General features: G+C 35.0%; 3 protein-coding genes across 3 annotated transcripts in view; 2 read left to right on the forward strand and 1 right to left on the reverse strand.

Annotated features, from left to right (window-relative positions):
• Window positions 1-26,323, reverse strand: part of LOC145512684 (olfactory receptor 11H6-like) — a 364,468-nt gene that overhangs the window by 282,617 nt on the left and 55,528 nt on the right. The window lies entirely within an intron of this gene.
• On the forward strand, window positions 5,661-8,196 carry LOC145512704 (olfactory receptor 4L1-like). The gene has a single exon (XM_081506996.1). It carries the CDS (start codon window positions 7,267-7,269, stop codon window positions 8,194-8,196), a length of 930 nt encoding a protein of 309 aa, XP_081363122.1. The 5' UTR covers window positions 5,661-7,266.
• Window positions 19,400-20,329, forward strand: LOC145514987 (olfactory receptor 4N5). Its single transcript, XM_081514218.1, has one exon. The coding sequence runs from the start codon at window positions 19,400-19,402 to the stop codon at window positions 20,327-20,329; it is 930 nt and encodes a 309-aa protein (XP_081370344.1).

Below are 26,323 nucleotides of genomic sequence, written 5' to 3' on the forward strand. Positions count from 1 at the left end.
CCTACACAACCATATATACAATAAAGCATTCTGAATTGTACATCCAAGTGCAAATCATTCCAATATATTATCATTCATTTATGTTGTAATTTTAAATTTTTCTCTAAATTCTTAGATTTTAAAATACTGTTTGTTGAGTTTTAACCATGTCCGAGGCACTTTGCATGCATTTTCTCTTAACCTCACACAATGAAAATAGAGAATATTATTTATATTTATCACCAAAAAACTACACATTATAAAATTTAACAAACTTGTCACAGAAATTGTTAAGTACTAGACCTAGAATCAGATCCTACATGTAACTGCAAAATCTATGCTTTTATAACTAAAAATATTTTTATCTAAATTTTAATTAGTATTCATACATTTTTGTTTCCTGTCCTCTCCTTTACATGTCATAGTTCCCAATAATTAAATCTTCCCAACAAAAGGTTAAAATGATTTTCCATTGATCTGAAAGTAAAAGAAACCAACAACTTCTGTTTCCTTATGCCTCTGATTCAATAAAAAGAGTTTATTAAAACAGCTAAGAAGATTGACCCATTGAGCAAGGTGTACTAGTACTACTGTTACACAGCAGGGTAGGAAAGATCATGTTTGAAACCCATATGATTCTCTGTGGTGCCTCACAGTATTTGCATATCAAGTAGTAAAGGTATGAAAATTACACAACCTAGTACAAGTTAGAATTTGATTCACTCCACCGAGTAAAGAATCACCATCATTGGAGATCTTGGATGAAGACAAAAGAAGAATGCAATTGGGAGTAAAAGAAGATAGCCATAAATAAATATTACAATAGTTTAACATTAGTAGAATGATAATTATAGAAACTAAGACTGTTTTCTTCCTAAAATATTTATGGTCATTGTGTATGCATAGTATTTGTTGACAAATTTCAATTTTTTTGTTGTTCATTATCAAGGAGTTGTTGGAGGTTAACTGTAGAATTTTGTCTCTAGGATATGGAATATTCATGTGGGATTATGACTAAATTAGAGGAAATACCAACACCACACTGAGATAGACATAGTAACCTATAGAATTTTGTCTTTCCACTTGGAGAAAAGAGGGTGAATGTCTTAATTTGTATAAATCTTTAGGCTAAGACAACTGTTATTCCTTGGCGGTTTAAATAAAGATAGAATGAGAATATTAAACATTTGAGAAGAGAGAAGGCATGCATCGAGAATCACAGAATTTTACCCTGACCAGTAACTTAGGGTGCATATTTAATCAAGAATAAAGGATACTATGTAAGTAATGAGGAATCTGGAGGAATATTTTATTGGGTCAGACTTCATAGTTGAAACAAAAGAGAAGCCTGAATTAAGCAGCTATTTTAAAATGTTATTCAAACCCATTGTTTTAAGGAGGGTGTATGCATTTTAAGCTAATTGTAATCATTTAATTAGGTACAAAAAATGAGAGCATCTATTTATGTCTTTTAATATTAAATGATAAGTAAGTTTTGTTATTATTTACTACACAGATTATTTTAGGTACTCAATTAATCTGTGTGTTGCCTGGTCATGCTATATGGCATTTAAAGTTTCTGGAGAAAATGTGAGTTAACCAAAGACAGAGGGGGATCAAAAGCAGTTCTCTTCAAGGTCATTTGCTTTAAACAAATTGTTATTCAATAAACAGCTATCTCTCTGTATAATAGCTTAGGTGTGCTAAAGTAAAGGTGAGGGAATACTTAAAGATTATATTATCATATTTTAGCTCAATTCATCCTCCACAACTTCATTAGGGCTTTAAAAATGTTTCTGTGAATAAATCTTGGATTGAAATCATTCTTGCTTTTAAAATTCATGTAAACAATTATAAAATGACAGAATTTATAATTACACCTACAATATGAGCTTTTTCTTAGCTAAATCACAAAGTATTAATAAAAGAACAATGAGATACAGAACTGACAGTAAACTGGCCAAAATATTTTAAGAAAAATTATTTCACAATATGGATTTACTTCCATCTTTATTAACAATGAATGTGACAATATATATTGTACCTTGATGAATTAGCTAGTCATCAAAATTAGTAAAACACTAAAAACTAAATATATAAAACATAAAATAAACCTCTACAATTTTATTTGCAATATTAATAGTCAATGATAACCAATGGAAGGCTTTAAATTTTAACTAAATGTAGTAAAAAGTGTTTCCGTTTCTAATATCAAAAGAACAAAAGCCACATTCCACAGAAAAATTACTTGTATTTTCTGCCATTCTATAAAAATGACTAAGATGAGCAGTATGGCAATAAATAAAATACATTCCTTATCAGCAAATGCTATTGAAAAGCACACAGAAACTATTTCTAATTATCTGCAAATTAAGTGATAGAATAAATTATGTCTTGGGAGGAGTTTTACCTTATATAATAGTTGAAAGATTTTAACACTTGTACATAAAAATTCTCATCAATAATACTCATAATATAAGCTAATCTATGACAAAAATCTACGTTAAGACCTTGGTTGAATAGTGAATTTGACTGGAATTAAATAAGAACTTGCAGATAAGATACAGATATGTCAACCAATTTGAAAGTTACTCATGACATTGTTGGCAAGTTATTGAAACAGACTTTGAAGCCTGCTGTCCAAAGTACATTAGGATGATCTATATGATGAACTGCATAAAAGCAAACTCTTATAAAAGAAGAATTTACTGTAAGATTTTATACTAAAAAGGGCAATGACAATGAAAACATAGTTTGCCATACAAATATTCTCTGAAACTCTCATAGCAAAGTAAATAAATTTTTAAAAATATTGGTATTTTAATGACCATAAAACACTTAGTTGTAACATTAATGTATAATATCAAGTTTGAAGTAATTTAATGTGAATTATTCTCAGTATATCTTTAGAATTTTTTATTTCCTAAATATATTAATGTGCACATAACATGCACTTTTAGGAGTAAGCATGTAACGTGTATAGATCAATTTTTATGTTAAAGATGTAATGGTCAGAAAAGTTTAGAGATTATTCATCTGAAATAATACCACAAAATTGTTAGAAGGAAGGTAAGAATGTAGCTTGGGAATAATGTGAGGAAAAGGAAGTGTCCATTAAATCAAAGCTGTCTGCACTTAACCAATACTCTCATGACTATTTTAATCATTTCAGTTCTCAAGGAAAGCAAAGCATATTATAGGACCAGAAATTAAGAGTGAACATCTCTCCTGGTCATGCTATCACAGCAGCCCCAATGTTTTAACTACTCCCACTGAAATCTGGATTCCCAGCACTCCAAAAAAATCTGCCTCCAAAGTGGTTCACGTCTTTACAAAAGATGCAGAAAACAGTATCCAGAACCACATGAAGGGAATCACAGAGAGTGAAAATTAGATTTCTAATTTCAAATAACGTCTTGAACACATTGTTTCTCATAATGCGCCTTTATAGCAAGTAAGTGAAAACATTATAGACGATTAATTCATTACAAATTTAGTATACTGAAGATGGTATTTTAATTAATTCTGTGTTGACTGGAAGGAAAATACTATGGTTTTCAAGACATGGAATTACATACTTATTTTACAATGGACTATAATCAACAATTTCCATGAAAATTTAAAAGGTACATGCTCTCAAAATGATATTGCAAATAAATTTGGTGGTATATGGTAAGTGATTAAGAATGATGAATAAAATTAAGAAACATAAAATTCTGAGCATCCAGATAATTAATACTATCATTGAAAATAGTGGAAAAGCTAGAAACTCATATTATTTTTTGCAGTAGAGGGATAGATTTCTTTTAATTAATTTCAGGTATACCCAGGGCATATAAATAAGAATATCATAATTACAGTGGAATAGAAGCTGGCAAGGGAGAATTAATGAACTAAATATTTAGGTATTTAGAACTAGATACTTAGAAAATCACTGTTTGAAACTTATGGTTATACCATATATACATAGAGCATTTTAAAGAATGAAGACAAAGAAGCCCTTACAGGATGTTCATATTCAGGAGAATGAAGGAAAAAGTGAATACTTCAGGGATCTCATTATGAGTATTCAAAATAGTAATAATATCAAGAAAACTATTTAACAAAACAGAGGAGAGCAAGCTTCCAAATAGATGTCATTCAAAACCATAAATTCAAATAGGAGACTTTAATAAAAGTTTCAAGCTAGATTATATTGGATCGCAATGTGACAATAATTGTCTCTTGGTGAAATAAATTTGAGGACAAGTAGCTGGACAGTACTACAAAAACCTATTTAAAAACACTAAATTAAAATATTAAAGATAATTTTAATTTAATAATAAAATCAAAAATGCATAACAGTTTTATTGAATATAATCACATAATATAAAATCACCCATTTAATACACATTTTAATTATTGTTCTATTCACATAGCTGTGCAAGGATCACCACAATCTTATTTTACACAATCTTATTTTAAATCATTTTCACCACTGCAAAAAGAAAACTCACGCCCATCTCCAATCGATTCCCAGCTGAAAGGCTACTAATATGTATTCTTTTTTTATAGATTTGCTTTTTCTAGACATTTAATATAAGTGAAGTTACAAAGCATATCGTCTTTTGTGTCCAGCTTCTTTTATTAAGCATATTTTTCAGTTTCATCTGTATTTTAAGATAAATATGTATAGTTTTAGAAAAAGGTGAAATTAGTCAAGATAGAAATTATGCTTAGTTTATTCAAATATCTGTAATGAAAATGGGAGAAAATATTTATTTGAGTTAGTTATGGTTATAGTGCTTATTGTTCAGCTACTAAGTTGCGTCTGACTCTTTGAGACCCTGTGGACTTCAGCACACAGGGCTCCCCTGTCCTTCACTAGCTCCTGAAGTTTGCTCAGATTCATGTCCATTGATTTGGTGATGCTATCTAACCATCTCATCCTCTGCTACCTCCTTCTTCTTTTGTTATATTAAGTAATTTATGTCTTATATACACATGAGCAAGAGTAGAAATACTTATTTTCAAAAATTTACTAAAACAAGTCTTGACTCCTTCCTTTCCTAATAGAGATTCATATGGAAAAGTCTTAGGATTATATAAGATTTATATGAGTGACTCAGATTCAACATATGCCCTCTCTGTGCCCATGCTGTGTCCAGCCATGAGCTTATACATACACCATCTCACCTAATAATCACTACATTTCCTTGGGGTGGTCCTACCTCTAAGACTTAGGAAAATTTAATTAATTATGGGGGTCTTGATTTTTCACTTACTAAAGAGAACAAATGATTACAAAGTTCCATCCTAACTCTAACATACTGTGATTTTGTCTTCAAATTCCTGCAAAGTGCATCATAAATTGAGTAAAGGTAACTAAAACAAAATGTGCAATTATTTAAGAGGAAGACAATTTTCTTCATTGATAAGATTTTTGTCTAAACTATATGATAATTTATTTCTTTTCATTTGTATAGTCTTTTTACCTTCATAATATAGAAGCAGGTATACTAAGTGCAGAACCAAAAATATTTTGAGAAAGCTTGCTTAAAAATGAAAGAGAGGAATAAGAGAGAGAAATGCTGGGAAAAGCATCAACACAATAAATTCCAGCTTTCCCTCTGAAATAAAAGGCCAAAATAAATCTTTCTTAATCAATTATGTTTAACTAAATTAATTTCATTTGCTAGTTTTTCTGTTTTTACTTTATTGTGGGAAATAAAATTCAAGGTATTGGTTCCCAAATTATAGCTGGCATATTCATTCTTTCTAACAGTTATCAAGCCATGTCACTTCCCCAAAGTGCATGCAGTTATTGCAATTTCCATCACAAAAGTCTCAACAGCACTATTTCTGGTCATTCTCATGATAGTCATGTAACACAATCATTACAGAAGGCATAGTGTGGAGACTGTCCTCTGCATGCTCCTCCAGGTCCACAGTACACCATTTAGTATCCACTCTGTACACTCCTGGAGGTTGACCTACAGGAACTACATCATTTTTCACTTTTATTTACCCTAGTTTGTAGATGCTGACTATTTCTTAAAAATATTGGAGATAGATAACAATTGAGATAATTAAGGTTGGATAACGATGATAAGATATTTTGACAAGAGACCCAGCAGAACTGAAAACAAGGAGAGATTTACAGGTCATTGGAGAAAAGAAAACAAACACTTCCTAAGCATCTTTAAAACTTAATTCAGTCACTTTTCCAAATATACCACTCTTTCTACTCACTGTTATCGATTCTTTTCTTCTTATTAATCTTCAGTCTTTAAGCCTTGTCCTTTTTATTCACTGACCATGAGTACTTTTTTTTTTTTTACTTTTTAAAATGGTTTGAGGATAAAAACAAACAAGCTTGAAGCTGTGTTTTAAAAGTGACACTTGGAATTGGTTGCCATTTTTAAAAAATCTTACAACATTTTTCACAAATCATCTGCTAAATTAAATATTTTCTTACATGTCTCATTGCTAATTTTTGATTGATAATTAATCTCTAGATGGCAAACTCCTGAGATACCGGGTTCTGATTCCTTTTGTATAAGAAAAAAAATGCAGTTAATTACATAGAGGGATTCCAAATACTCATTGAATCATATCTGTTATGTTCATATGAATGTAACATATTAATTCAATCACTATTTAATAACTTGACCATAAATGTACATTCCTTTATGTTTGGAAGGAATATGGTGTTTTGCTACAAGCTCAGATAGTGGTGTGAGTAAGTCATTTAAAATATCAATGCCAAGTTTCCTTTAATACAAAATTAGGATAATTATAATAATGGGATTGTTATGCTCATAACAGTAAAGCTTGTTAACATATTTGAAATACAGCACAGCTTATCACATAGTGATCACTTAATTATAATTAATTTTGATCATTCTACACCCTAAGAATGACAACTAAAAAGCTCAGCAAAGAAGATTTAGTGTGATATATTACAACCAAAGCAATATGTATACATTAGGATTGAATCATTTCACTATTTACTTCTAAACCATGACATACCATTTGCACACAACACACAAATTCTTCACTGTGAACAATGATGATAAAAGGATTTGAGAAAACAGTTCCAAAAGATCTGAGATTTAAGACTCTTTATTCTCATATCACCAATTGTTATTCATCAAATAGAAATTTAAAAAATGTTGGTGTTTTTGTTGAAGTTCATTTGATAAGTCATGTTGACTCTTTGTGAACCCATGTCAGTGCTAACTGTGGCTTTTTAAAAAAATTCTCTTTGTATATAAAGAACATCTGGAATCTTTCTGAGTTGAGTAAATGGATCTGAAAAATGGATCTGTAGTGACTGAGTTTATTTTACAAGGATTCTCTGCAGGATGGGAACTTCAGATTGTCTTCTTCGTGACATTCTCCTTGATCTATGGGGCTACTGTGTTGGGAAACATTCTCATTATGGTCACAGTGACATGCAGTCCCACCCTTCATTCTCCCATGTACTTCCTCCTTGGAAACCTCTCCTTTTTGGACATGTGTCTCTCCACGGTCACCACACCCAAGATGATCAGAGACTTGTTCACTGAACACAAGATCATCTCTATATGGGGATGCATGGCTCAGATGTTCTTTATGCACTTGTTTGGAGGTGCTGAGATGACTCTTCTGATAGCCATGGCTTTTGACAGATATGTGGCCGTATGTAAACCTCTTCACTACAGGAAAATCATGAACCACAGGTTGCTGAATGGGTTTGTTATACTTTCATGGACAATGGGTTTTATACACACCATGAGTCAGATGGTATTAACGGTAAACCTGCCTTTCTGTGGCCCCCGCGTCATAGACAATATATTTTGTGACCTTCCCCTTGTGATTAAGCTGGCATGTGTGGAAACATACACCCTGGAATTATTTGTCATTGCTGACAGTGGACTGTTGTCACTTATCTGTTTCCTCCTCCTGCTTGTCTCCTATGCTGTCATCCTGGCCACTGTGCAACGAAGATCATCTGGAGGCCTCTCCAAAGCTCTGTCCACACTGTCGGCCCACATCACTGTGGTCAGTATGTTCTTTGGGCCATGTATTTTTATCTATGCCTGGCCTTTCAAGAGTTTTGCCAGCAATAAAGTCCTTGCTGTATTTTACACTGTTATCACACCCCTATTGAATCCTATTATTTACACCTTGAGAAATCAGAAAATGCAAGTGGCCATGAGAAAGTTACAGTTCCAAAATTTTAGCTCCACATAGAATTTTTAGATTTTAGAATGGTATAAGTAATCCAGCTTTCAAATATAAGGCTAACATAATTTGAATAGATTATATATAATACATGGTTTTACTCTTTTATTTTAGAATCATAACTGGTGCAGAAAAAATTAATGACAAAATACTTTAAACTCACAGTTAATGGTGTTATAACACATAATGATAATTAGTTATCTGCAGCAAAATAGACACATAATGTCATTAAATACTTTATGATATAGTCAATATTTATTTATTAGTGAAGAGATAAATACAAAAATATGTAGTGGTACTATTAGAGATTATTTTAATATAGATTGTTAATGATTGTCACTAACTTATACTACCATAAATGTGGTACCCTGAATAAATCATGATTAAAAGAATGCTAACAGCAAAGGCAAAAATTTAATTTCAACCTCTTGGACCAATGAGATAGAGAATAAAAATAAATAAATTTGATAGTATAGTTAATATAAGATGACAGAGTGAATATAAGATACCAGAAAGGAAAAAGAAATAATGGAAGGATAATTTCAATAGAACTACAAAGAGCAGCCTTGAAACCACATGCTCATAAGTGTGAAGGGTTGACTTTCAAACGTCAATAAAAAAGAAGTACACTGTTTGATTTTATGTTATATATCATAATTTAAGAATATTTGCCATAAGAATTATATTCAACTCTATTTCTAGATAGTAAACAAAAATATCTCAGTCCTACAATATAGCACACCTGATATTAAAGGAATCCTAACTAATTGCAAGCTAAAGTATACGTTCAGTGGTAGATGGAATTATATGTCATTTGATAAAATATTATGTAAGATTTTTGTTTCTATCAGTATAACTCACTCGAGCTCTTCAGTCCCTAGGTTGACAAAACATATAGAATTGTCAAAATTATTTAAAATATTTTTTAAATTAATGATTTAAAAAAGAAATAAAAAAAAAATCACACCTGAATTCTAGTTTGAATTTTGAATGGCATTCCAGGAAAATACACCAGTATGGAACCATTGCCTACTTTGAGAACATCTATAGAATACCACTGCCTAGAGCCTGCTAGTAAAACTGAATTTGGGAGAGCACTGTGGACTAGACTTTGAGCCTGAACAGGGATGGCTCAGACTTCACTTGAATGAGAGCTCAGAGTCTGGAAAAAAAAAGAGAAAATCAGGAGAAAGCTTGCCCAGCAGAAGCAGACATCAAGAAAAAAAAAATGTCTCTCAAACTTGAGTTTTAGTGGAGATGAAAATAAGTGCTTCCCTAACAAGGGTTTGGCTTGTCATCAAATTCTTTGTATGTCCTGAAACATCAAGGTGAGAATTTTCTTTTAACTTGGAACTTCAAAGTGATAGGCTTGGGTATTTGGTAGAAGAAAACATAAGAGGTCACTGAAAAAACCGTGGTTTGAAACACCTGTTAAAATACAAAATGCAACCGAGTAAATTTGCAAATCTAATTAGCTTATTAAACAATTCATGTCAGGTAGCAGGTCTCATCTGCCAGAAAGATACTATGAGATACACATGGTAATAAGGAGAGTGGGATAAGGACAGGAAGTCATATGTAAGTAAAAAGAAGAAAATTCATTGAAAGAAAGTAAAAGTTCAGGTGAAGTCTGAGCTTAGGCATTTTCCTTTGGCTTGAACTTGTTGCTGGACAAGAAGAAAGTATTGTTTCCTCCTGCTGGGAAAGTAGAGTGATTGCCCTTCCTTTTTGGGAGAACTATATACATCTATTCCCATTGAGGCTAGTGCCTGATTACTTTCTGTTTGGGGTAACTGAGGATAAATGGTAGGGCACGAGAGCTCCGTTTACAGGCCTTCCCAAATCCAATGTTAGTTAAGGTTTCCTCTTAATTTTCAGACAGGCTATACTTACTCTGGTAGAAAGATTTTAAAAGAGAACTCACAATAAAAGATGCTTCCATGGTGGCTCAGACACTAAAGAATCTGGCTGCAATGCAGGAGACCCAGGTTCGATTATGAGGTTGGGAAGATCCCCTGGAGAAAGGAATGGCTACCAGTTCCAGTATTCTTGCCTGGACAGAGGAGCCTGCAGGGCTACAGTATTCTTGCCTGAAGAATGCCATGGACAGAAGACCATTACCGGATGACAGTCCACGGGATTGCAAAAGAGCTGGACATGACTGAGAGACTTTCACACTTTCACAGTAAAAAAACCCAAGATAAGCAAACAAAAAGTTCAGCATAATTGAGAACCGGGAGAAAGGGAAAAGACAATACACAGAATGGTAGAAGTCGATTATAAATCATGTATCTGATTAGGGACTTGTATCCAGAATACAAGAATTTAGAAAATTCTAGAATCAAAAGACAACTCAATTAAAAATGGGCAAGTAATCTAAATAAAGGTTTCCATAAAAGATATACAAATGGCCAATAAGTAGGTAAAAAGATGCTGAACATGATTAGTATCAAGAGGAAACTCAAATCAAATTCACAATAAGAAACCACATCACACCCACTGGGATGGCTATAATCCAATAGACAGACAACTCCAAGGGTCAACAAGGATGTAGAACAATTGGAACCCTAATACATAGCTGGTGAAACATAAAATGGTGCAACACTTTTAAAGAAAATTCTGGCAGTTTTTCAAAATGTTAAGCATAGAATTAACATATGACCTAGCAATTTTACTTCAAATATCAATGCAACATAAATGAAAACACATATGCACACAACAAACTGTAGACGAATGATTACAACAGCCTTAATCATAATAATAAAAAAGTTAAAACATCCCCAAGTGTTCATCAACTGATGAATGGATGAAACAAAATGTGTTATATCCACATTATAGAATATTACTTGGTGATTAGAAACCTCAGCTCTCAATTTCTCCCTGGGGAGGGAAAGAATTGATCCATGCACCTAACACCTCAACCTCTTAGAGGCTTCTCAAAGAACTAGAATCTATCTTATCAATCACTACTGAAAACTGAGATCCCTGAGAAATCTGTAATTATATAAAAAAACAATAAAAACAAAAACCAAAAACCACAACAAAAGACACTGAATTTCCAGAGATATTATATCTCTCTTTGACACTCTCTCCCCTCTCTTTGTCCTCTCTCTCCTGCTTTTTTTGGATCTGCATACATGCCTTTGTGGCACAGGCATCTCTGTGGGCATGGTTTCTTTGTCTCTCATCTTTTCTCCTATTTTTTCCATTATGTCTTTCCATTTTTTCCCTCTTTTCTCCTGTCTTTTCCAATTACATTTCAATCTGTCTTTCTGGGAATTTATATTATTATATCAATTTTACCCAAGCAAAATGACATATATTCAAAGTTATTTATTTGCAGCACAGATTATAATAGGAAAAAATAAATAACATTATTTCCATCTCTTTACCTCTTTCTCCAACTCTTTATCTCCTACTGAATCTCTGGCTAAATTGGATATACATTTGAATGAAATGTATTGTATTCCTTTTGTAAAAGGATCATATATTGTATTCCTTTTGTAAAAGATGTTTGTTATTTTAATTTTAATGTGATAGATTTATTTCACTTCTTAAACAAAAAGCTAAATTAATTTTTTACAATTAAGTATTTTTTCTTCATATAACAATAATTTAGAAACTAAAAAGCCTTCATTTTCTACAGCTGAACACATATTCAAAAAAGTGAATAACTATAAATATAAAAATCACAGTAGAATAATTCTTTTTTTTTTAAATAAATTTATTTATTTTAGTTGGGCGCTAATTACTTTACAATATTGTAATAGTTTTTGCCATACATTGACATGAATCAGCCATGGGTTTACATGTGTTCCCCTTCCTGGACCCCCCACCCACCTCCCTCCCCATCCCATCCCTCTGGGTCATCCCATTGCCCCGGCCCTGAGCCCTTGTCTCATGCATCGAACATGGAATGGTGTTCTGTTTCACATATGATAATATACATGTTTCAATGCTATTCTCCCAGAACGTCCCACCCTCACCTTCTCCCTCAGAGTCCATAAGACTGTTCTATGCATCTGTGTCTCTTATTCTGTCTCGCATATAGGGTTATCATTACCATCTTTCAAATTCCATATATATGCATTAGTATACTGTATTGGTGTTTTTCTTTCTGGCTTACTTCACTTTGTATAATGGGCTCCAGTTTCATCCATCTCAATAGAACCGATTCAAATGTATTTTTTTTAATGGCTGAGTAATATTCCATTGTGTATATGTACCACAGCTTCCTTATCCATTCGTCTGCTGATGGACATCTAGGTTACTTCCATGTCCTGGCTATTGTAAACAGTGCTGCGATGAACATTGGGGTACACGCGTCTCTTTCAACCCTCTTACACTGTTGGTGGGAATGCAAACTAGTACAGCCACTATGGAGAACAGTGTGGAGATTCCTTAAAAAACTGGGAATAGAACTGCCATATGACCCAGCAATCCCACTGCTGGGCATACACACCGAGGAAACCAGAATTGATAGAATAATTCTTTTATTTGAGACAGCATATCCCTAGAGAGACTATTCTACAAGACATCATGAAGTTCTTTATTTAAGGAGAATTATTCCTGAAAAACATTTTGAGCATAATATATTCTCTATCTAATTCTTCTATACAAAGAAATGCAGGTAATAACATATTTACCATTGATTTATTTTCACTATTTAACTTATTAAACAACCATGCATTTTCATCACTTGTATGAATTGTATAATAAGATCTAAAATAATCTCCCTAGACTTTCTACTTTCATTATGCTTAATAAACATTTGTGCCATTCCATTATCACTGTCACTGATGAAATGTCAAATTCTAACTCCTAACAAGACCTGTGTGGCCCTACCTGGTACATTTTTTGAACAGTTAATCCTTAAAATATTCTCATCTTTTCCTTTTTCTAACTTTAGATGACATTCTAATATTCCCACTGGAAGTACTCTGCAGGCTTAAAGTAGCTATAATACCTCAAACACCCCTTATTGCATTATAAGTTGTAGAACAGATTTAGAATTCATCATGTTTCACCATGAGAATATATATTTAAGGAAAAATTCTGGAATGATCAGTTAATCTCCTTTTCATCAGGAGGAAGATAATAGCCATTTGTTTGAGAGTAACACTGAACACCTGGTGAAGTGAAATTTTTGCTCAGTCTTCAAGAAATTGAAAGGAAGAAGAAAACAGAAAACAATTCACATTGTAACTGTCCAGGACATTTGCTGCATGAAAATGCATGATAATAGGATAATGTTGCAGGAACAGAGAAAAGGTGAGATCTACATTCCAACAGTACTTTCTACCCTGTCCCTCAAATACACCTTCTGCCACATCCTCCTGGTGCTTAGTGTTAAAGAAAATAAAATCTTTATTTCCACTATTATAAAAAAGTGTAAATGCCAGTAGCTTTAGGAGATTAATCACCTGAATTTAAATTGGGGTATCATACAAATGATTTTTCCTCATGCTAAATCAGATATAAAGGGAGGAAGAATCAGAGTCCTTAGAGTCCCAGAAACAAACTACACTGACTTCACAAGTTTGCAAATTTCTTGGATCCCACACTCAGTGGGCATGAGTATTTCCTCTTGCATCTGGTCCTAACACATACAAACATAAGGCTCCAAGTTAAGGATCTTAAAACAAGAAAGACTTGATTCACAAACCCTAGCTGAATTATTTATGAAAACTTTACATGGGCACTTTCTTGAATATCCACAATCATCTACCCTGAAATGATTCAGATTGAAGCCATCATCATCTTTGATGGAATAAACTCCAGGGCAATGACCAAAGATCTACTGACATAGTGTCCACTTTATCATTTTTTACCAGAATTTGTCTAATTACTGGATGTTTTAGTTCAGTCTAAGTAGATGTGAATTGGCTACTGATCGTCTCATTTGACCCTGTGGAACAGAAAGATGGGATATATTATTTCTCCTTTTTAGATTAAAAAAAGATTTTAAAAGATTAAATGACTTGCCCAAGGTTATACAGTTACCAAGCTGTAGAAATAGTCACTTATATTAGATAGAATATTTTCAAATAATATTCATGATACTATATAAATCTGGAGTATTAAAGGAAAATACAAATTTCCATTATCTAATTTAACTATTCCATTTAATTTAAAAGATACTGTATGGGTGAAGATTTGTGCAATTGAATAAAATTTTACATAATCCTCAACTCTACTATCAATTAAATATTTCTTATTCTTCTGCCTGATTCACATTTTTTAAAACTTGTACTAATAGCAATAATATATTATAATAAAATATAGAAATCAATACATTATCAGAAATCACATTGTCATATTTGAACTTTCATCTTGGCAAGGGTAGTATTAAGGAGGTTACTTTTAGAGGACAAAGATAAGTCATTTCACATCTATCAGAATGAGTTAAAAATAGACAAAACGTGAGAGAAGTGAAGTAACTAATGAGTGATTGAGACTGAGTAAATTTCAGAGGATAGTATTCAGGAGAAAAGGCCTAGCACTGAAGACTAAGTTAAGAATTTTCAGTCTGTAGAAAATCCACTCTAAATGAACACTTAGGAAAAGCACCTACCATGCTCCCTCTACCATGGAATAAGAAAAACAATCTATTATCTCAGAATTAATGGAAAGACGGGCATGGAACATGATGAAATAGAATACATGTAGAGAAGAAGGTGAAAAAGATTAAACACTGAAAGCATGTGGGCAAAAAGAGGGAAACGAAAGAGAGTGATAAGAAAAGAAGCAAGGAGGAAAGGAAAGCAAGAGATGTAACAAGGAAGAGAAATTGCAAGAAAAAAATAAAAGAATAAAATTGAAAATAAAAGAAGCTAAAGAAAATATGAATATAAAAAGAATAATTGAGAAAATGAATGTCTTAAGGTAGAATTAACAGGAAGAGAATAGGAAATTATAAAAAAACAAGAACAGGAAATAAATGGGGAACGATTAAAGAGTGAGATGCCAGGATGGTAATCATGTCTCCAGAGGGGAGCTGATCTGATAGCAGCTGGAAACTAGGCATGCTCAGTATTGCTTGTGGATGGATGTTGCGGGTCTGCACTCTGAGAAAGAGGGGAAAGAGATAGACATCTCTACACATGCATCTTCAGTGCCAGATGTGTTTTTGTACCAGTTGAAATAACAAGGAATACTAGAGATGATGAGAGCATTCAGATCTCTATTTTAGCCTACGCTGACAGTACTTCTTTGCTTTACAGGATTAGGACAAAAGCTTGTCCCTTTAAGATCCATTGTTTGGCGCTTTTCTTTCTTGGAATTCATTTTTTTTACAGAGAAATAGTCATCCAAGGCACATCTGTCCTTTATCTCTGTGAAGAGCACAATTTGAGAATCACTGGAATAAAAGGTATGTACATGAGAATGGGAGAAGAGTAGTGAATTTAAAATATTAAGTGGTATAGATTTTCATTTGTTAATAACAAATAGGGAGTAGAGGTGGATGATGGAAAATAAAAGCAAAGGTAGAGTGGAAGAGCTTGTAACTCATAGTGATCCCTCCGTCCTGGAGCTATTAACACAAAGAAATAACCTTGAGCACCTGAAATGTACAAAACTGAAGAACAGATAGAGGGAGTTGTTGACTTACTTTCCTAAGAGGAGGTTTCTACAGGCAGAATGAGGAATGAATGTGGAGACAAATCAGTGTTTAAGTGGATAAAAGAAAGAAAGAAGCTCCTAAACTAATTTGAAGTCACCAAAGATATTTTTTTTCCTATCTCAATTTTCTTAGACTCACAATGTGTGAATATGTATTTTTATGCACAAATAGGGGTCGCTAGGAGTCGGACACGACTGAGCGACTTCCCTTTCACTTTTCACTTTCATGCATTGGAGAAGGAAATGGCAACCCACTCCAGTGTTCTTGCCTGGAGAATCCCAGGGACGGCGAAGCCTGTTGGGCTGCCGTCTATGGGGTCGCACAGAGTCGGACACGACTGAAGCGACTTAGCAGCAGTAGCAGCAGCATGTGCCCATGAGTTATGGTTTGGTTGGTGTAGTCCCTAAGTCGTGTCCGACTCTTGCGATCCCACAGACTGTAGCCTGCCAGGCTCCTCTGTCCATAGGATTCTCCAGGCAAGAATATGGGAGCAGGTTGCCATTTCCTTCTCCAGGGGATCTTCCCGACCCAGGAATCAAATCCAGGTCTCCTGCATTGCAGGCAGACTCTTTACCGACTGAACTATGAGGGAAGCCCACCCATGAGTTAAAAACACCTTCTTTGTCACATTTGGATGCTCCTTACAAATGTTAATAATCACACAGAACACATGTTCTGATGTTTCCTAATAAGTGTGCTTAAAATACTGGTGGATTGTCTGAATTTCCCAGGAATTCCCTGTACAGACTTGTTAAGGCTGATCTTCCTTTACTCTTTCCTTTTCTCTCTTCCTCTTTCTAGGGATGCTAGTAATAATTATGTCAAATTTCAATTAGAAATTTTTTCCTCTCTACTCTTCTCTGCCACATTAAATGGTAGTTAAAGAGATTTGGAGAAGGAAATGGCAACCCACTCCAGTATTCTTGCTAGGAAAATCCCATGGACAGAGGAGCCTGGCAGGCTATAGTCCATGGGGTCACAAAGAGTCAGACACAACTAGAGCCATTGAGCACAGTGCAAATAATATTTATTGAGATATAAAAAATATATCATAAAATTTACCATTTAGACCATATTATTCAGTGCTAAGTGTATTTAATGAGCAATGCAAGCATCAACATGATATGATTTTAGAATATTTTCGTCACTCCTCAGGAAATCTCATACTCATTAACAGTCACTCCAATCCCACTCTTATTCCTTGGCAACCACTCTTCTACTTTCTATATCTACAGATTTGCCTTGTCTGGACATTTTGCATAAATTGAATTATACAATATGTGGTCCTTTGTGACTGGCTCCTTTTATATAGCATAATGGTTTTGAGTTATATCCTTGTTGTAACATATATCAGTACTCCATTCCTTTTTATTGCTAAATTGCATTCCACTGTATGCATAGCATTCCTGAAAATCAACATTGTGTGTAATCAAAAATCAAGGGAAATATTGCTAATATGTCACATTATAATATTTTGTTATAGCAACAACCTTTCTTCTTTTACATCATTCATCTCAACAAATATGCACAAATATCACATATATGAATATTTATTTACAGAATGTTTCTACAATTATAGTAATGTAAAACTTAGAAAGCAATCACAAATACTTTTAAAAATTCAAAGCATGATTTATAATAATATATGGAGAAGTTCCACTGTTTTTATGCACCCTAATGGATTATCTTGTTTATCCACTGAGATGAGCATATTCCATTTTGGAGAACACTATATAGACTAAACCTTAATTCTGGATGTCATGAACAGAATTCTTCTTTAGATCAGATTATAGCCCACAAGGACAAAGTATTTACATAAGCAGTTCAGTTCAGTTTAGTCACTCAGTCGTGTTTACATAAGCAAATAGTAATTATTTAGGCACCTAAATAAAATCATACAAGTTGATGGGGCACTAATTAGTAACTTTATTGCCTGTAAAGTCCCATGGACAGAGGAGCCTCGAGGGCTACAGTCCATGGGGTTGCAAAGAATCAGACACAACTGAGAACACACACACAATCTGTTTAAACTGAGGAACACATACCTCTTCTCCCCTATCACCTACTAATTAGAATAAAAAAGAAAAGTCATTGCAAATTTAAGAATCTTAACTGAAATTGCTCTATTTTTCTCATCTGTTAAATGATATATTAGATTATATGTTCTATATGGTCATTTCCAGATCTAGGTTTGATTTTATTAGTTGAGATAGTCAAAATATTTTATGTATTCTAATAAGCTTTACATTACAAGAAAATATTTGTGGGAATAGCATTTGGCTATCATCCTGAGGTCTGAGGGAAAAGTAGGCTGTGGATATATATGGTGAGCAAAGAAGACTGGACTAGTCTTCCCGCGGGCTTCCCTCGTGGCTCAGATGGTAAAGTGTCTGTCTGCAATGCAGGAGACCCAGGTTCGATGCCTGGGTTGGGAAGATCCCCTGGAAAAGAAAATGGCAGCCCACTCCAGTATTCTTGCCTGGAAAATCCCATGGACGGTGGAGCCTGGTAGGCTACCGTCCATGGGGTCGCAAAGAGTCGGACATGACTGAGTGACTTCACTTTCACAAGAAAATATTTGTGGGAATAGCATTTGGCTATCCTTCTGAGGTCTGAGGGAAAAGTAGGCTGTGGATATATATGGTGAGCAAATAAGACTAGACTAGTATTAATTAGGATTTAAAGACAGGGTGTGGAACACATGCAGGATTGGGGACCAGTCAGAGGGGTAAGTAGGGGAATGTGTGCTTAGTTGCTCAGTCATGTCTGACTCTTTGTGACCCCGTGGATTGTAGCTCCTCTGTCCATGGAATTATCCAGGCAAGAATGCTGGAGTGGGTTGCCATTACCTCCTCCAGGGGATCTTTCTGATCCAGGGATCGAACTTGCATCTCCAGTATTTCCTGCATTGGCAGGTGAATTCTTTACCACTGAGTCACCTGGGATGCCCCAACTAGGGGAATACTTCTAAGTTAGATGTAATGTAGTGTACTTGCTGAGATCCAGGTGACTAAATGGAGTAAGGTTGCACAAGGGCAAAACCAAAGCAAAACACTGTGATGGAATTAATAAGGCACAAATTCTGAAAACAAGGCACTTAGCTGCAAATCAGGAACTGGGAATTCTACAGCAACTGCAGGAAAGAAGCATCTGCAAAACATCTTTGCTCTGTGGAGATGAAGAAGGGGGCCAAAACTCATCACCTAATCTAAGCATTAGAGACAGTGTACCACTGACAACAACAAGAGCAACAACAACCTGACAACTTAGTAATCACTAGTTTTGCTTTAATCAGGAATTTTCTAGTATACTTCAAGCAAAATAGCTTAGGAACACGATTACATAGAAACACATGCTTAAATTGGAATGCAAGTGTGGCCATAAGATCAGTGTCTTGGAGAATCAGGAAAATGAAAGGCAGAAAGTTTAACTGAAAACAGAGGAGAGCTATGATGCATAAACTGCATTTAGCTGGCAAAGTGCTGGATGGGGAAAATATTATTTTTATTTGGAGAAGAGCTAGGGGATAGATGAAAAGGTGGTTATAACAGATGGTATTTTGCTCTTTGTTATTCCACAGACTGAGGAATGATGGAGAGAGAGAACAGCACTGAGGTGACAGAATTCATCCTACTTGGTCTGACCCAATCTCAAGATGTTCAACTCCTGGTCTTCACACTAGTCTTAATTTTCTACCTAATTATCCTCCCTGGAAATTTCCTCATCATCCTCACTATCAGGTCAGACCCTGGTCTCACGGCCCCCCTCTACTTCTTCCTCAGCAACCTGGCCTTCCTGGATGCATCCTATTCCTTCATTGTGGCTCCCAGGATGCTGGTGGATTTCCTCTCTGAGAAGAAGGTGATCTCCTATAGGGGCTGCATCACTCAGCTCTTTTTCTTGCACTTTCTTGGGGCAGGGGAGATGTTCCTTCTTGTTGTGATGGCCTTTGACCGCTACATTGCCATCTGTCGTCCTTTACACTATTCAGCTGTCATGAACCCTAGAACCTGCTATGCCTTGCTGTTGGCTCTGTGGCTTGGGGGGTTTACTCATTCCATTGTTCAAGCAGCCCTCATCCTCCGCTTGCCCTTCTGTGGTCCAAACCGACTGGACAATTTCTTCTGTGACGTGCCGCAGGTCATCAAGCTGGCCTGCACCGACACCTTTGTGGTGGAGCTCCTGATGGTCTCCAACAGTGGCCTGCTCACCCTGCTGTGCTTCCTGGGGCTTCTGGCCTCCTATGCAGTCATCCTCTGCCGTGTAAAGGGGCATTCCTCTGAAGGGAAGAGCAAGGCTCTTTCCACATGCACCACACACATTATCATCGTGTTTCTCATGTTTGGACGTGCCATCTTCATCTACACCCGCCCCTTCAGAGCCTTCCCAGCTGACAAAGTGGTTTCTCTCTTTCACACTGTAATCTTTCCTTTGATGAACCCTGTGATTTATACCCTTCGCAATCAGGAAGTAAAAGCTTCCATTAGGAAGTTGTTGAGTCATCACATGGTTTGCTGAATGCAATGGAAAGACTGGAAAACCAAGGAAGGGAGAAAATTCTTTTGGAATTAAATAAGTTATTTATTCATTAATGCACTGAATCAATCAATCATTTAGCAAATAATGTATTTATTAAGTGCTTTCAGGTTTCAGGCATTATTCTAAGTATATGAATGGGACAGGTAAGATTCCAGATCTGCTGGGACTATATTTGAGTGGATAGACAGGTTATACTATTAAACTGAAAAAAAGACACAATGTCTGAAAGAGATAATACTCTGAAGCAAATTAAAAATAATGTCATGTTAGAGTTTGACTGAGAGATGGTAGTTACTTTATTTTTGGTTGTTAAGCAAGATATTGAGTGGTATTTAGCTGATATCCAGATGATTTGAAAGAAACAACCACGCAATAACCATGGTGACTGAATATTCTAGGTAGAGAAGATGACTAATACAAGGACACAAAGATCCTATAAGCTTCATACATTGGAAAATCATAAAGAAAAATAGACTAGCTGTAGCATAGTTAGTGTGAAAGTGGCAGAAATTGAAGCTAAGAGAGATTGGTACAAGAAAATCACATATTTTAGGTGATAAAAAGATGTTCAATCTATTCAAATTTCAAAGAGAGGCCAAAAAAGGTATTTAGTAAAAGAGTGACTAATGTTTCCTATTTGATTTAAAGCAGGATTCTCGAGATTCTAAATAAAGGATTTTGCGTGGTAAAATATCATTAAGTACAAGGTATCATGCTATTACATAATTTTAATGGACACGTAAAGATGTAGTTGTTTGTTCCTAATTTGGTGGAGTAAGGTAAAGAAAGCTGTTATATCCTATGGAATGGTCATGAAAGAATTTAACTTCATATTTCAAAGTTTTGGAGAGTTTTGTGGTTATTCATAATGGTTATTTTTTTAAATCTTAGAAAGGAATTTGAGTTCACTCAGAAGTTTTTTCACTAAATGCAATAATGATAGGTATTTGGTATATCAGTCATTATTTGGTTACAGATAACGAAAGTTTTCTGGTTATTTTTTAAATAAGGTAATGCAAGGCATTAGGTGCTTACAAAATCATGGAAAGTGCTGTGAAGGTATATTTTGGTATAGTACTCAGTGATAATCCCAAAACATTGCCAACAAATTGGTATATAAAGCAAGTTACTGTCCTCATAGCAATTATAAAGCTGGGGGATATAGAAGCAGATTGTCAACTATGTTGATACATGTAAATAAGTATACACTGAAAATTGACTGTACAAAAAATAGTAGATATCTCATGGGACTTAAATATATGACATATGTATATACATCTATAAGTGCATGACAATAATGAAAAATGAAAGATCATTTATATTTAATGATATTATTATTGATATGGTTAGATTAAAATTTGTTTTCTTGCCAGATGTTTTGTATTACTCTATTTTTTCTGCTTTCTTTTGGTTTAATTGAAAAAGGCAAAGAAATGAGGGCTTCCCTGGCAGCTCAGATGGTAAAGAATCTGCCTGCAATGTGGCAGAATGCATTCGATCCCTGGGTGGGGAAGATCCTCCTGAGAAAGGAATGGCAACCCACTCCAGTATTCTTGCATGGAGAATTCCATGGACAGAGGAGCCTGGGGCCTGGAGGGCTACTGTCCATGGGGTTGCAAAGAGTCAGACTGAGTGACTAACACACACACACACATGCACACACACACACACACAAGGAAATGAATTCGCTCTTATGGCTTACAGAAAGAAATGTAACTCTGCCAACACTATGAATTTAACCCAATGAGACTGCATCAGACTTCTGACCTAAAAATTGTAAGATAATAAATTATGGCTATTTTAAGTCATTAAGTTCGTGGTAATTTTTTATAGCAGCAGGAGTAAACCAGCACATCACAGTTTAATTAAACAATAACATATTAGCATACTTTTCTTTTTCTGTTCTTTTACTTTTAATCTATGATCTTTACTTTAATGATGGCTTCTTGTCTGTAACATATATTTTATCCAATATGACAATCTCTGTGTTTAATTGGGTTATTCAGCCATTTATACATATCATGGTTATAGGTACAGTTTGGTTAAAACTAACAAAACGTTCTATTTATACTTGTTTCACCCATTTTTTCTGATTTTGTCTTTTTTGGTTTTGGGGAAATATTTAAGTATTTTCTATTATTAATTTATATTTATTCATATTAATAATGTTGACTTAGTTATCTTTTTCCTGTGGTTTTTAGTGTTATTTAGGGTTATAAATATATATTGTACATCTTATCATAGTCTAATTTTGAAATTATATATTTCTGGGTGTCATATAAGAAAATTACAACAGTATACTTCCATTTACCTCCTCCCTGCTTTTATATTTGTGTTGTTGTATATTCAATGTCTACTACTTTCTTACTGAGCTAATACATTCAACAACACATTATTATTACTTTTGCTTTGCAAAGTTATTTACTTTAAAAAGAGACATATAATAAAAATTATCTTCTATTCTCTCCATGTTTTAATTCTATTGGTAATTTCAAGTTCACTAATCTTTTTTCTGCAATGTCATCTTTGTCATTAATACCATTCAATGCATTTTCATCTCAGAAATATAATAGTTCAATCCCATGTTTCAATTTGGATTTTTTTAATATCCTCCGTGACTCAACCATTTATACTGTAGTACCACTGCTTCTCTTCATGACCAAGGTAAATTATTCTTTATAAGGCTGTAGCATCTTTCCTTGCCTTTGAGTCTTTGGGAAAGGGAAAAATGTAGTTACTGAGTGGCAGTGATAGGTTGAAGTTAAAAGAAATCTTAATGCATCTTCTGGTGAAAGAATGTCCTGGAACTTCCAGAACTACAGAATCTAAAGTTGTGGGGGGAAAAAATATAAATTCTACAGATTCTTCCTATAGGGGAACTTAGGACAGAATGACTTAAAATAATCACTGGTTAAGAGTGTATATTAGTGTACTCCACTGTTCATCGCAGCACTGTTTGTAATAGCCGGGACATGGAAGCAACCTAGATGTCCATCAGCAGACGAATGGATACGGAAGCTGTGGTACATATACACAATGGAATATTACTCAGCCATTAAAAAGAATACATTCGTGAAACAGAACACCATTCCACGTTCAATACATGAGACAAATGCTCAGGGCTGGGGCAATGGGATGACCCAGAGGGATGGGATGGGGAGGGAGGTGGGAGGGGGGTTCAGGATGGGGAACACATGTAAACCCATGGCTGATTTATGTCAATGTATGGCAAAAACCACTACAATATTATAAAGTAATTAGCCCCCAACTAAAATAAATAAATTTATTTTAAAAAAAAAAGAATACATTCGAATCCATTCTAATGAGGTGGATGAAACTGGAGCCTATTACACAGAGTGAAGTAAACCAGAAAGAAAAACACCAATACAGTATACTAGCACATATATATGGTATTTAGTCAATCGGTAAAGATAACCCTGTATGCGAGACATCAAAAGAGACACAGAAAAATAGAACAGTATTATGGACTCTATGGGAGAGGGTGAGGGCAGGATGATATGGGAGAATGGCATGAAAGCATGTAAATTATCATATGTGAAATGAATCACCAGTCCAGGTTCAATGCATGATACAGGGTGCTCGGGGCTGGTGCACCGGGATGACCTGGAGGGATGGGATGTGGAGGGAGGTGGAAGGGGGGTTCTGGAGGCGGAAAGCATGTACACCCATGGTGGATTCATGTCAATGTATGGCAAAACAAATACAATATTGTAAAGTTAAAAAATAGAAAATAAACTAATTTAAAAAAAAGAGTGTATATTAGAGAATGCTATCCCAAGACAGCAGGATGCAATATAAAAATTGATGGTTTAGATATGATAGGATAAAAAAAGTGATAGCAAATGATTACTCTAACGCTCTACCATCCAGCACAGTACCTTCTCTGTTATGCAGTAAATGATAAGGCCAGGAGATATCTGCTCATTGGTCAACTCTTGAATCTCTTTTGCTGAAATTTAAGCTTAACTAACATATCATAATAAAACTCTTCTTAGATTGAACATTTCATATGTCCTCAAGAGTAATGATGGTCAAAGGCTTTTATCATCCCAGTCATTGCGCCACTTGAGTAATCAAATTACTTCTGTTTAAAATATTTATTAACATTATTTAACTATAAATATTTACAGTGTTTAATGTTAGGATTAAAGCAAACACTTTTTCAAATTAGACCTGAGAAAACATAGGGTTGATTTCAGTTCAGTTGCTCAGTCGTGTACGACTCTTTGCGACCCCATGAACTACAGCACACCAGGCCTCCCTGTCCATCACCAATTCCCGGAGTTTACCCAAACTCATGTCCATTGAGTCAGTGATGCCATCCAACCATCTCATCCTCTGTTGTACACTTCTCCTCCTGCCCTCAATCTTTCCCAGCGTCAGGGTCTTACCAAATGAGTCACCTCTTCGCATGAGGTGGCCAAAGTATTGGAGTTTCAGCTTCAACATAAGTTCTTCCAAGGAACACCCAGGACTGATCTCCTTTAGGATGGACTGGTTGGATCTCCTTGCAGTCCAAGGGCCTCCCAAGAGTCTTCTCCAACACCACAGTTCAAAAGCATCAATTTTTCGGCGCTCAGCTTTCTTTATAGTCCAACTCTCACATCCATACATGACTACTGGAAAAACCATAGCCTTGACTAGACAGACCTATGTTGACAAAGTAATGTCTCTGCTTTTTAGTATGCTGTCTAGGTTGGTCATAACTTTCCTTCCAAGGAGTAAGTGTCTTTTAATTTCATGGCTGCAGTCACCATCTGCAGTGATTTTGGAGCCCAGAAAAATAAAGTCAGCCACTGTTTCCACTGTTTGCCCATCTATTTGCCATGAAGTGATGAGACCTGATGCCATGATTTTAGTTTTCTGAATATTGAGCTTTAAGGCAACATTTTCATTCTCCTCTTTCACTTTCATCAAGAGGCTCTTTAGTTCTTCTTCACTTTCTGCCATAAGGGTGGTATCATCTGCATATCTGAGGTTATTGATATTTCTCCCAACAATCTTGATTCCAGCTTGTGCTTCCTCCAGCCCAGCGTTTCTCATGATGTACTCTGCATATAAGTTAAATAAGAAGGGTGACAATATATAGCCTTGACGTACTCCTTTTCCTCTTTGGAACCAGTCTGTTGTTCCACGTCTAGTTCTAATTGTTGCTTCCTGACCTGCACACAGGTTTCTCAAGAGGCAGGTCAGCCGGTCTGGTGTTCCCATCTCCTTCAGAATTTTCCACAGTTTATTGTGATCCACACAGTCAAGGGCTTTGGCATAGTCAGTAAAGCAGAAATAGATGTTTTTCTGGAATTCTCTTGCTTTTTCGATGATCCAGCATATGTTGGCAATTTGATCTCTTGTTCCTCTGCTTTTCTAAAACCAACTTGAACATCTGGAAGTTCATGCTTTATGTATTGCTGAAGCCTGGCATGAAGAATTTTGAGCATTACTTTACTAGCGTGTGAGATGACTGCAATTTTGTGGTAGATTGAGCATTCTTTGGCATTGCCTTTCTTTGGGATTGGAATAAAAACTGACCTTTTCCAGTCCTGTGGCAACTGCTGAGTTTTCCAAATTTGCTAGCATATTGAGTGCAGCACTTTCATGGCATCATCTTTCAGGATTTCAAATAGCTCAACTGGAATTCCATCACCTCCACTAGCTTTGTTGGTAGTGATGCTTCCTAAGTCCCGCTTGACTACATTTTCCAGGATGTCTGGCTCTAGGTGAGTGATCATACCATCGTGATTATCTGTGTCATGAAGATCTTTTTTGTACAGTTCTTCTGTGTATTCCTGCCACCTCTTCTTAATATCTTCTGCTTCTGTTAGGTCCATACCATGTCTGTCCTTTATTGAGCCCATCTTTGCATGAAATGTTCCCTTGGTATCTCTAACTTTCTCGAAAAGATCTCTAGTCTTTCCCATTCTATTATTTTCCTCTGTTTCTTTGCATTGATTG

This window comes from Giraffa tippelskirchi, chromosome 7 (genome assembly GCF_054371585.1).
Source record: "Giraffa tippelskirchi isolate mGirTip1 chromosome 7, T2T-mGirTip1v1.2.pri, whole genome shotgun sequence".
Classification (NCBI taxonomy): Eukaryota; Metazoa; Chordata; class Mammalia; order Artiodactyla; family Giraffidae; genus Giraffa; species Giraffa tippelskirchi.

What these genes read in the sequence shown, in the direction of transcription:
- LOC145512704 (XM_081506996.1), top strand. Translation starts at nt 7,267, where the DNA reads ATGGATCTGAAAAATGGATCTGTAGTGACTGAGTTTATTTTACAAGGA.
- LOC145514987 (XM_081514218.1), top strand. Translation starts at nt 19,400, where the DNA reads ATGATGGAGAGAGAGAACAGCACTGAGGTGACAGAATTCATCCTACTT.